Source organism: Erpetoichthys calabaricus, chromosome 12, assembly GCF_900747795.2.
Source record: "Erpetoichthys calabaricus chromosome 12, fErpCal1.3, whole genome shotgun sequence".
Lineage (NCBI taxonomy): Eukaryota > Metazoa > Chordata > Cladistia > Polypteriformes > Polypteridae > Erpetoichthys > Erpetoichthys calabaricus.
Genome location: NC_041405.2, coordinates 113047012 through 113058657, shown reverse-complemented (window position 1 = coordinate 113058657; position 11646 = coordinate 113047012). Strand labels below are relative to the sequence as shown.

The window sequence follows — 11646 nt, the reverse complement described above, 5'->3', positions numbered from 1 at the left end:
ATGCACAGACATGTTGTTTTGATAATTTAATGTAAAACTGTCTACAATCTTTTCATTAGATATATATATAAGAAAAAAATTAAATAATATTAGCATTAGAAGTATTATTTGCATATGTACAGTGATGACATAGTGGCACAGTGATTACCACTACTGCTTCACAGCTACAAAAGACTTAGGTCCTCATGTATTACGCCATGTGTAGATTTCACACTAAAACATGGCATACGGACAAAATAGGAAATGTGCGTACACACATAAAAATCCAGATGCATAAAACTGCATACACCAAGTTCCACTCACTTCCCCTTTATAAATCCCAATGAATGTGAACTTTAATGCACGTGCATGAAACTACAGCCCCACCCAGACTCCTCCCAGAATTTTGTAGATTTGAATATACAGATCAATATAAATAGCCCCTTCCTTTCAGAGTTTTGTTAAAAGGTGATGGCAAAAGCACATGAAAAAAAGAAGAATTTCAGTGAGTGCAAAATGGTGGCAAGGAACATGCACTATTTGTTGGCTTAAGTAGTGGTATAAGTAACAAACGGAAGTTGATGGAATGATACAGTGTGGCAGAGATATTCGAAAGTTCAAGTTCAGAAAGTCACAAAGTGCCAGAATAAAAAAGAAGTCAGATATCAAAGCCAACGTGAAAAGTTAGCCGCAACCTGTCTGTTTATTCTGTTTTAGACAATATTACCAAAGCTGACTCCAGTGCCAAGGTCGTGTCTCCAGGTGCTGCTGTGCCCAACACATATTCAGATGCTGACTGTGCATACACCTCTGCCTTGGAAAACGCTGGGTGATCATCTGGCTGTATGGTGACGGACTCTGTTCTGGAGTCACATAATGCAATAGCGGAGGCTGTAAGAGATGAGGCCAATAAATTAAGGATTATAACGGCTGTATTATGTGATATTGACCACAAATTAAATGAATTGGTTAAAAAATAAATGCTGCAACTGATTATCTGTTTTTACATTCTGCTAATTACATTCAAACAAAGTTGTAACGCTGTCCAATTTGGCTGATCATTTTGTGGATAAGGGTCAGGTTCATCATACTGCATCTCTTCAAGTATGAGCAAGCCACAATTGTGTGCCACATTATGCGCCACGCTACATGCTTCCACAACTGTGACACACTTTCTGTGCACTGTAGAGCAGCAGATTAATTGAGTGGAAATGCTTTTTATTTACATAAGCCAATTAATTCTTTGAAGGTGCCTTTATAGTGTAGCATAGACACCAAGCACCACAACAGATTGATTCTGTGTTCTATACATGGCTCTTTGAGGTGACTCGCTATCCTTAAAATGACTGCTTGCCTTTTGCCTCGCTAGTTGGAAAAAGTACCTGTAACTGTATAGAGTTGCCATTTTTATAGGCTCTCCTGCTATAGACGATGTAATGCCAGCTCATTCTTTTGGTGATTCATCCCTGGCTGATGTAACTTGTTCAACAACTTTGCAATAGCAATGTGCATGCAGTTTGCCACTCTGATTACATTTGAAAAACCGGAAATTGCTGCAAATTGCCCTTTGATGTTTCCCAGTTCAACCAAAGTGTAAGGAAATCTTATCTATCTGGATTACAAGCAGATAATACCATCCTATACATCTGGCATGGCATAACTCAGTGATGTTTGTGAAATAACTAATTGGTCAGCAAGTTCATGTTGAAAAGCTCCTGTGGCTAAAAACCCAAGAGTGGACAGAACTTGCAAAGGAGCAGGTAAAGCACAATTCCTCAAAGTCTGCCTTTGTAAAGCCAGCACCATTTCAGCACATAACTCCAAGAGGATAGCACTTGGAAATCTAAATCGACTTAGAAGCCAGTCATCATCAGCAGCAAATATGTGCCGTCTTTTAATTCTTCCATTTGCGATGTCTTCTAACAACAGTAAAGCAAGTATGGTAGCTGGAATAGTTAGGCCATTCTGTGCACCATTATATTGTTACAGAATGATTACAATCAAGTGAATTCAATTTGTAAATTTACTATTAATTTCAGAGTATTTGATAATGCCCACGTCATGGATGCAAATGTAAAAAAGGAAAGGTAAAAGACAGAAACAACAGCACTGCTTTGACGCTGAGTGCCGCCAGTTAGCAAAACCGAGCAGAAAAGTGCATAAGAAAGGTGTGACGCTACCGTGAAAATGTGCTTAGCTTTACACCAAGTTTAGTTTTTATACGTCTTGAAGTGAGAGTTGGAAACGGGTGAACTCAACATTTTTGTGCTTAGGCACCGTTTATACATGAGGCTTTGGTTTTTACATCAGACTTAATTATTGTTTCTGTAGAGTGTGTACATTCTACCCTTGTCTGTGTGTTTTTATCCAGATATTGCAGTTTATTATCTGCATCTAGAAAAATTCATGTTAAGTTAATTGGCAGCTTAGAACTAGCAAAGAGTTGGTTGGTGTATACACTAGTGTTCCATGTAATGGACTTGTGCTCTCAGTTTTGGATCCAAAACTGTGGTCCTGAACTGGACAAAGTGAGTAGTGATATGGATAGAAGATCTGTCAAAAGTAATTGAAGGATCATTACAGTTGTAAAAGAAAACATAATGACAGGAAAAAGGTTTGGGGATCCACCCCTTATATTGTTATTAATGTCAATTAAGGAAGTGATTCTCCATAGAGAAATCTCAAAGGACTGAGTCCAGAATGTGACTGACTGGGGAAGGTAAGTGGCTGGCTTTATAGGTGGTGGAAAGGAAGAGGATGGTCCAACGGGGCACAGGCAGAAGTCAGGTCAGTAGGAGGGCATGGTCTGGAGAAGGAAGTGGAAGCTGGTTGGGATTTAGCTGGTGTTTCATTCTGGTGATGTGCAGAGGAGGGAGAAAAGACATTAGTGCACTTTGTCAACCTCTGACCCAGCATTTTACCTTTAGTTAGGCCCATAGACTGTGCATGTGTGTGACACCTAGAAAAGAAATTATAATTAAAAGGGAATTGAACAGAACACTAATATTCATTGTAGAAAATCTGTTATGTTTTCTTTCCTTATGTTTTAAACTGTTTTCTCTTCTTTTATTTTGCAGGCAAATCTTAAAGAGATAATAAATTCAGAAAAGCAAGTACACCTTATTGTCCAATTGATTGAGGAAGCCCTGAAAGAGTCAGAGCATCTTGAAAAACAGCTGTGTGCTCATGAAGAGCTCCTGCATACTGTTAAGGAGCACATGGATAATATCCACCAGTTGCAGATTATTGACAGAAATCATCAAAAGCTATATGAAGAAGTGATATATTTGGTGGTATGGCATATTTATTCCAGGGTTTAACTAAAAACATCACGATGAGAAACAAAAATCAGTATTAATGCTAGTAATACTCTTGAAAATTTTGTGTTCATTTGCTATGAAGAAACAGGCAAACCAATCAGACCATTCCAGCAGATCACTCTTTGTTTGCCACAGCATAAACAAGGTTATAATCTATTTACTTTTCAATTAATTTTAGGTATACCTACTTATCCAGGTGTTAATTCTACTATAGAAGGTATCCAGAAAAGTTTAAGAGTTTACATTTATTTAGTACTGGCTGTACCCGGCCATGCGTTGCTGTGGCTCAGTCTGGTTAAATGGAAAAGAAAGAAAAGAGAAAGCGCACGTTTCTAATATGTTTAATTTCACAATGCTTGTGGTTATACAGTATTTTTTCTTGTTCCATTGTCTGAATGGTCTGCTGTTTACACGCAAATCTTGCAATGATTGATCAAGAGCCTCGAGCGATTTTTTGTGCGCCATTGTGCATTCATCACAAACAATAAGTTTGCATTTCTGCAATAATTTTCCCATGCTGGATGCTTTGGAAATGTTGCACGGTGGAAGTTTCAATGAATTGCATGTTCAATGGCAATTTCAAAGCAGAATGAGCAGTTCTTCCACCTGGTAGCAATGTCGCAGCTATTCCGGACGAAGCAAGAGCTAAGGCTATGTCATTTTTGGATCGAATTGCTGCCAGAATCAATCTAATTAGGAACGTTTTACCTGTTCCTCCTGGCGCATCTAAGAAGAAAATTTCTCCAACCCTGTTATTGACAGTTTGCATTATTTGATCGTAAATGCCTTTTTGGTCAAGCGTTAGCTTAGAAATATTTGATTGCACATACGACAAAAGATCACCCTTGTTGTAATTTTGTTCACGACGCAATTCTACATCGAACGAAGCAGCAGCAGATTGATTCGGTGATGACATTCCCCATTGATTGATAACTTTGTTCACGATTTCTAAGCACAAATCTTCAATCATTATCAACGCTTCATTGTAGATTTCTGCTGTGAAATCCATGTTCATATTTGAATTTTCCTTGCGTATTCGACGGAAAATATCTTCAGCCATGTGCGATTTATATTTCTCCCATAACTGTGTTGGAGATGAAGGGGAGCAGGCGGTCAATATGATTGCAAACAATGCACGAATTTGATTTGGATGTGACGTGTTGCACGCGTCATTAATGCATACATCCCAGTGTCGGTCGTTCTCCAATAAATTCAGAGCTTGACATGCACTGCAGAAAGTGGCATGTGTAACGCCGTTGACAATTCTCAATTGCTGGAAAGACGTTGGACCGGGCACATTTACCAACAGCATGTGATGAAAGAAGCATTCATCTTGATTGGGATGCACGGTGTACATTCTGCCTATTGTAGTTTCTTTGAATATGCCAGGTTGTCCGTCGACTCTCTCTCCTCGTTTGTGTCATTGAAATAATTTTTTTCTCGCATTCCATGTGTAATATATACAGGGCCGGTCTTAGGCCACTGCAACCTATGCGGCCGCAGTGGGCCCCGCACTTTCATAGGCCCCGCGCTAATTCTAGGTGTAAATTATTAAATTAAACCATTATAACTTATAATCATTTATAGGTCAGCGTGTTTATTCTGTTTTTATGTTTTTACAGTGTTTTTTATCTATTACGTCGTTGTTTCAAGTGATTACGACAAGTAAATAAAATTGAAAAAAAATTGTAGCTGCTCGGGTGCTTTATCTCTAAACTCGTCATTTAGGGGAACTTGGGGTAAGATAAAACAGACACCGTTCTTAACCTTATGATGGCTCAGCTCAGTGAAACCAATCAAATAGGAGGAGCTATTTATGGAGATGATGTTATCGATTTTTTGGATGAATAGTTTGAAAGTTACCAGCAGTGGTTTAAATTTTCTCTTTTCTGCCAGATGAAGATTTTTGGCAATCTTCCGAATACCGGTCCCAAATTATTTAACAACTCTTTTCCTATCGAGTGGACAATACTACACTGAAAGCCGCGAAAAAACATTTATTGCAAGACAATAAGATGTATTTCCAATATTTTGTATTAATTCCAGCACAACAGCTGCAACGTCTCTTAGTGGTAACGGTTCAACACGGAGCAACTAAATGTTGTAGTTATCGCTGAGCAAATGCATATAATTGCCGAAAAGATTGCGTTTGTGGCAGTTGCGCCACTGAAAGGTCGACGTCATGATGCAACCTATATTTTTAAATAAGTAAGCTGGTTATAACTAACCTTATTGCTCCCGCTCCTAAATATTGTCCACTCGATAGGAAAAGAGTTAAATAATTTGGGACCGGTATTCGGAGGATTGCCAGATTTTTTCACCGGTGAGTAAAGCTTGTTCCTCAGAAACAAGCGTTGTATAAAATTCGAAGATCCTGTACATTGATAACCCACCCTATCTTAACAGTCAGCCATAGAATCTTCGGCACGTCAACTTGTATCTTTATACAATTTGTTTTATGAATAGTCTCTCATTTCAAATGTTTAAGATAGTTTTACAAAATAAAATAATGTGATTCGTCTACCCAAACGATTGTTTAATCTTACCCGTAGTAGGGGTAAGATAAAAAAAAAAAATTTTTCACAAACACTTGCTCAAAACGTACCGATTCATCCCTAAGCGACAAGCACATGCATATGCAGATCATTAACAATAATTTGACTGAAAATTACTGGTAAAAAGCAAAAAATGTGGATTTGACAAGGAATTTTAAAAAGTGGTTAATCTTACCTCAAGTTCCCCTAAATTGGTAGACTTAAGGTATTTTTTTAAATTTTATTTACTCGTAATCAAATGCAAACGTGACATAATCAAATGCAAATCGTCGTTCAAACGTTAAATCACATAATCAAATGCAATAACGACGTAATAAATCAGTAAATACTTTATTTTGTTCATTTTTCATTTTTTTAACTGTGGCATCTGGTGAAAGAAGCTTCTCACGCCTCAAACTAATCAAGAATTACTTGAGGTCAACAATTCACGAAGATAGATTGAACAATTTGGCAATTCTTGCTATTGAGCGTGATCTATGTAGGAAACAAAATTTTGATGATATACTGTATGACTTCGCTACACGCAAGGCTCGTAAAGTAAAGTTAATTTGATCGTGATTTTGTACTTAGTAAAGAATGAATAAAATGCAAAGAAGAATTTATTTTCTAATACAAAATCTTAATTTTCACTTATTATCCTTATCCCTACCCCGACTGGGCCCCGCGCAATCCGTTTCGCATAGGGCCCCGCAATTGTTAGGGCCGGCCCTGAATATATAGGCACTTCCGAATACAGCAGTGTTTTTGCAAACGCGTCATTTTGACATAACGTGAAGAAAGCAGTTGACGTTGTAGCCGGTGGATTCAGGGGTATTTGTTGCACATTTGCAGCTGTGAAATAAACGCGTTGTCCATTTTCTAGATGTACTGCTAAGTGAACAACAGCTGGACTTCGTTCATGTATGGGAAATGAAAGAATTCGCCATACAGCTTCATTGCTGCTTATGTATCTTCCAGCCTGATACTGTGCGATTTCATCGATATGTATGACCGCATTCCTATCACTTCTTTCTGGTTGCATGCCAAAAACTGCAATGTCGCTGCCTTTATTCACGTACTTACAAATGTATTTGATCGATTTAACGGAGTTAAAATCGTAAATGGATCGTAAATTGGAAACATTGAAATGGAATCGTAAAATATTTAGTATAGCGTGTGTTGCTTTTACGTCCAACTGATGGCGCTGTTTTTCAAAAAAAAGCATGTTTTTACCTGTCACAGGTGTGACATCTATATAATATAGGTATACAAAAACACACGCGTATTCGAATGCAACGTTGTGTCATAATTTCAAAGCAGTCAGTGAAGAACTTCGGAGATTTAAGGTTTTGAACAAACAAACATTTACATTTTTATTTATATAGATATGTCCATGATCTGCCCATAAGCCTATGGTCCTCTATTCTACACAAAAAATTGAGGCACACCTTAAATATTTTCATCTCCTTATTCATAATTGATGTAGTTGAAGGAGAGAATCTGAATGAGATATTTGAACAACTTAGCTATTATTTAATTAAATGGTTTTCTGGTTTTATTTTGGGCACCACTAAGGCTATATTTTTGCTCTAACCAGTTTCACAACCAGCAAGTAATTTTTTGTGAGATTAACATTTGTAAGAAAGATAGAAGTATTTGTATTTTTGAAACAACTTTAAATATGTGACTCTAGTTGTTTTCCTATTAATGTACCTTTTCCTGTGAAGCTTGCCAATTTAACCGCTTCCCAATAATAACAATTAATGAGAATTGGAGTAGACAACAGAGCAAATGACAATGAATGAAGAAAGATTAAAGTTACTTCAGTGTCACAAAAACTAGTGTGCTTATTAGTAAACAATAGCTTAAATGACCAAAACATTTAGATAAGTAGAATTAAAATCATGATTAAGTAAGATTGAAAGAAAAAATCATCCTAATGTAATCACATAAATACTTGCTACAGTTCAATACAAATTTGGCTAGCCTATTTTTATAATTTATGGATCATCACCAAAACATATCAAGTAGAAAAGAAATTGGTGCTTAATTAAGACAGGATTCTGATTAAAAGCAGATAATGGATGGGACAAACATCTGCAGACTCAAAGGTTCCCAAGGACTCACCTCTCTCACCACATAATGTTTTGTGTCACACTGCAGTATAATCAGTGCAGTGAATGTCTCCATATCCTTTGTATGAATGCTACAGATCTACAGCATTACTGTCAGATAAGTGTCATAAAATCTTTACTTTATGTGTTATGTGTGTATTTGACATACACGGTTTCACCTCATATTCATTTACCACAGATTCACCTCTTTAGGTTCAATTGTGCAATCATGTCATAGTAAGTTATTTTTAGTTAGTTTTTATCCTTATAAGCCTTTGTGAAATAGGTATGAGTTTAGGTTTTTAAATTTATTTTAAGCAAACTAAATATCTTTCACTTTCTTTTTTAATCAGCTCCAGAACTTATTATCACCTTTTGTTTTTGACTGGTATGTCTAAAATTAAATGATTTAGGATTCATTTTCACCACTTTATTAGGTACCATTGATGATACTTCTTTCTGTACATTCTCCAGGAAAATTTGACACTCGCTGAAGAGCATGCATGGATTTTAAATAATGGAAATCTAGATGAACCTAAAGATTTAGAACTCTGCATAAAAGCAGTGCAGGCTTTGTCCTGTTGCACAAGCACCAACTTGACTGCTGGTAAGTTTACACCTTACACTCAATTAGTTTACAAAATATACAAAATAACAAGAGAGATGAATATTTGACATTAGAACAATCTAGACAAGAACAGGCCATTCAGCCATTCTCTGTTCCTATCCATTTAATAACATCAAGTCTAGTTTTGAAAGTTCTGCTGTCTGTGGTTCTCTGTGTAAAGAAAAACTTCCTAATGCTTGTGAGAATTTTACCCTTTAAAAGTTTCCACCTGTGTCCCTGTGTCCTTGGTGAACTCATTTTGAAATAACAGTCTTGATCCACCACACTAATTCCCTTCATTCTCTTCATGATCTTCAATCATGTCTCCTCTGCATCTTCTTTTGCTTAAACTGAAAAGGCTCACTCAGCTCTTAATTTTTCCTCATCCCCTGTAGCAATGAAATCAGCCTAGTCACTCTTCTCTGGACTTCGCTTAGTGCTGCTATGTCTTTTTTGTAGCCTGGAGACCAAACATGAACACAGTACTCCAGATGTGGCCTCCCAGTGTGTTATAAAGCTTAAGCATAACCTCCTTGGAATTGTACTTTGCAAATTGTGCAGTATAACCTAACATTCTGACTTCCTGACTTCAGACCTCCCATTGTGTGTTACAATTTGTTTGTCCTTCTCCACTTTAAGCCCATCTGGAAGTACACCAAACACAGCTCTTAATGGGTATAATAGGTTAATATTTGTCAGTTTTCAGTTTTGTGGAATTTCCACAGTGCACAGTGACTTCCTAAAAGTATGTGTCAATGGCGTATACTGTATATGTACTCGCTAGTCTCCTTAATAACTTGAGGGCAAATATTATCTGGTCCTGATGATTTGTTTGATTTAAGCCTAATCTCAGCAGTACTTCTCCCTCTACAATTTCCAAATCACTCAGTACCTCCTTAGTAGTCCCTTTTACCAGTGGGAGTTTATCCACTTACTCACATGTTAAGACCTAAGAAAAATAAGTGCTTAGAGCATCTGCTATTTCTCTGCCTTTTTTAATTCCGCTTTACTATTCTTGATGCTCTTCCCCTCCTCCTTGACTGTTCTTTCACTACTAAAATACTGAATGAATCTCTTTGGGTAGTCTTTCACCTTATCTGGTATATTCCTCTCTAACTGACTTTTAGCCTCCCTAGTATTCTTCTTAAAGGCTGCCCTCATGTTCTCATATGCCCTATGGTTCATATTTGAGTTATTAGTCTTATATGCCTTATACAGATGTTTTTCCCTTTGCAGCTCCTTTTTCAACTCTTTATTAACAGACTACAGAGTTTTTTTTAAGTTTCCTACTAATTCTAAGTTTAGGTATGTACTTGTCCTGCATTATATGTAAAACGTTTTTAAACCTGTTCACTGCCTCAGCTGTCTCCTCATTTAAACACATATCCAAATCTATCCTCCTTAGACTTTGTCTCATCTGTTCAAAATTTGCCCTACCAAAGTCAAACTTAATAGTTTTAGTCTTAGCAGCCGCACTGTTCCAAAACACTTAGAGCTGAATTATATTATGGTCACTTGACTGTAGTGGTTCAATCACCTCTACGTCCTTAATTCTATCCTGATTATTACAAAATAATAAATCTAGAAGGCTTCACTCCGCGTTGGTGGTTTAACATACTGTGTTAAAAAACAGTCACCAATTACGTCAAAAAACTCCTGCTCTTGTGCTCTGCTATTTGCAAGGTTATCCCAGTTAATATTCAGGTAGTTAAAATCCCTCATGACTATAATATCCCCCTGTAAACTTGCCTTTGTAACATTACCAAAAAGATGTGCATTGAAATTATTGTCTGCATTGGGCGGTCTATAACACACTCCCAAAGTAAGGCCTCTTTTTCTAATGCTTTCCAGATGAAGCCACATGTCCTGACTAAGTTGGGGCTCATCGTCCAACTAAGGAGGACTTGCATTTAAATTCTGTTCTTCTATCTATCTTTCCTAAAAATTTATATCCCTCTATGTTACGTATACTTATGCCCCTCTTTGTTATTTAGCCAGGTTTCTGTTACTGCTTTAAAATCATTATTATTCTCCTCTACATTCAACTCCACCTCATTTGTTTTCTTTCTGATACTTCTAGAATTAAGGCAAGATATTTTTAATCTGTTACTCATTTTACTTTTGTATGTAAACATAGATAAGATTCACGACTATAACTAAAATAGTAGAAGTTACATTTGAATAGATAAAGACATGCTACAGGAAGTTTAATATTGTATTCATATTATACAAGGAGCCCTGAGAAACAGCACTTGTTTGACTGTGTTAAGAGACCAGAAAGCCAGAAAGATGTATACATTTAAAAGTACAAGTATAGCATTTCATTTTGCACCCAATAACTCAGTATTATTTTTTTTATTTTATATTAATTTTATTTATACATTTCTGTACTGTGTTTTCAAAAACAAAAAACAGAAAAGGTGTAAAAATCTAAAGAAAATGATTTTTGATTAACAAAAATTTAAACAGAATCGCATTATGGTGTTTATTATGGAGTAGACTGAAATGCAGAACACATTGTGAAAATGTTATAAGAAGGAGTGCTATGTGTAGAAAGCTTGTGCAGAAAAAAAAATGGATCTATATTTAAGTAATCTAATATGTTTAATTCACATGCTACATAGTGCAAATTAATGATATAATTTTATGTTATAACCTACAAAACAGAAATATGAATTATTTGAAACAGATTAATTTCCTCAGATTATATTGTATCACATTTTGCTATTTGTTTCATTCCAGGTCATCGTAAGCTTCAAGCTGTAGCCGAGCAGTTAATCAAGTTTGAGAGCCTGAGACAAAATTTTGAAAATCGTTTTGTCAATCACATTAATAAAATTATTGTTTTACAGGTAGGAGATAATGTTATGGTGTCAACAGCTAAAAGTTACTGTACATGTAACCAACAATGGACTTTCATCAGATCACTTTATAATCACCAGTTAATTCAAAGTGCATTTCTTTAAAATATGAGAAGAAAATTGGAATACCCAGAGAATAAACTCCACATAGACAATAGTGTAAATACACACACTGAGTAATTAAAATTTTAGAATGATACATAAAACTATTTTAGTAAAGAAAGAAATAGA

At 36.2% G+C, this 11646-nt stretch overlaps 1 protein-coding gene across 3 annotated transcripts in view; it reads left to right on the top strand.

Moving 5' to 3' along the window:
• The window catches only part of LOC114662515 (exocyst complex component 1-like), an 80292-nt gene that overhangs the window by 30579 nt on the left and 38067 nt on the right, over nt 1-11646 (top strand). For all 3 annotated transcript variants that reach the window (XR_007936452.1, XM_051934811.1, XM_028816019.2), the window contains exons 5-7: nt 3057-3272; nt 8422-8554; nt 11297-11406. Coding sequence is in view for 2 of the 3 variants with exons in the window: in XM_051934811.1 (XP_051790771.1) it covers nt 3057-3272; nt 8422-8554; nt 11297-11406 (459 nt within the window). In the remaining variant the exon portion in view is untranslated. The remainder of the gene's footprint in view (nt 1-3056; nt 3273-8421; nt 8555-11296; nt 11407-11646) is intronic.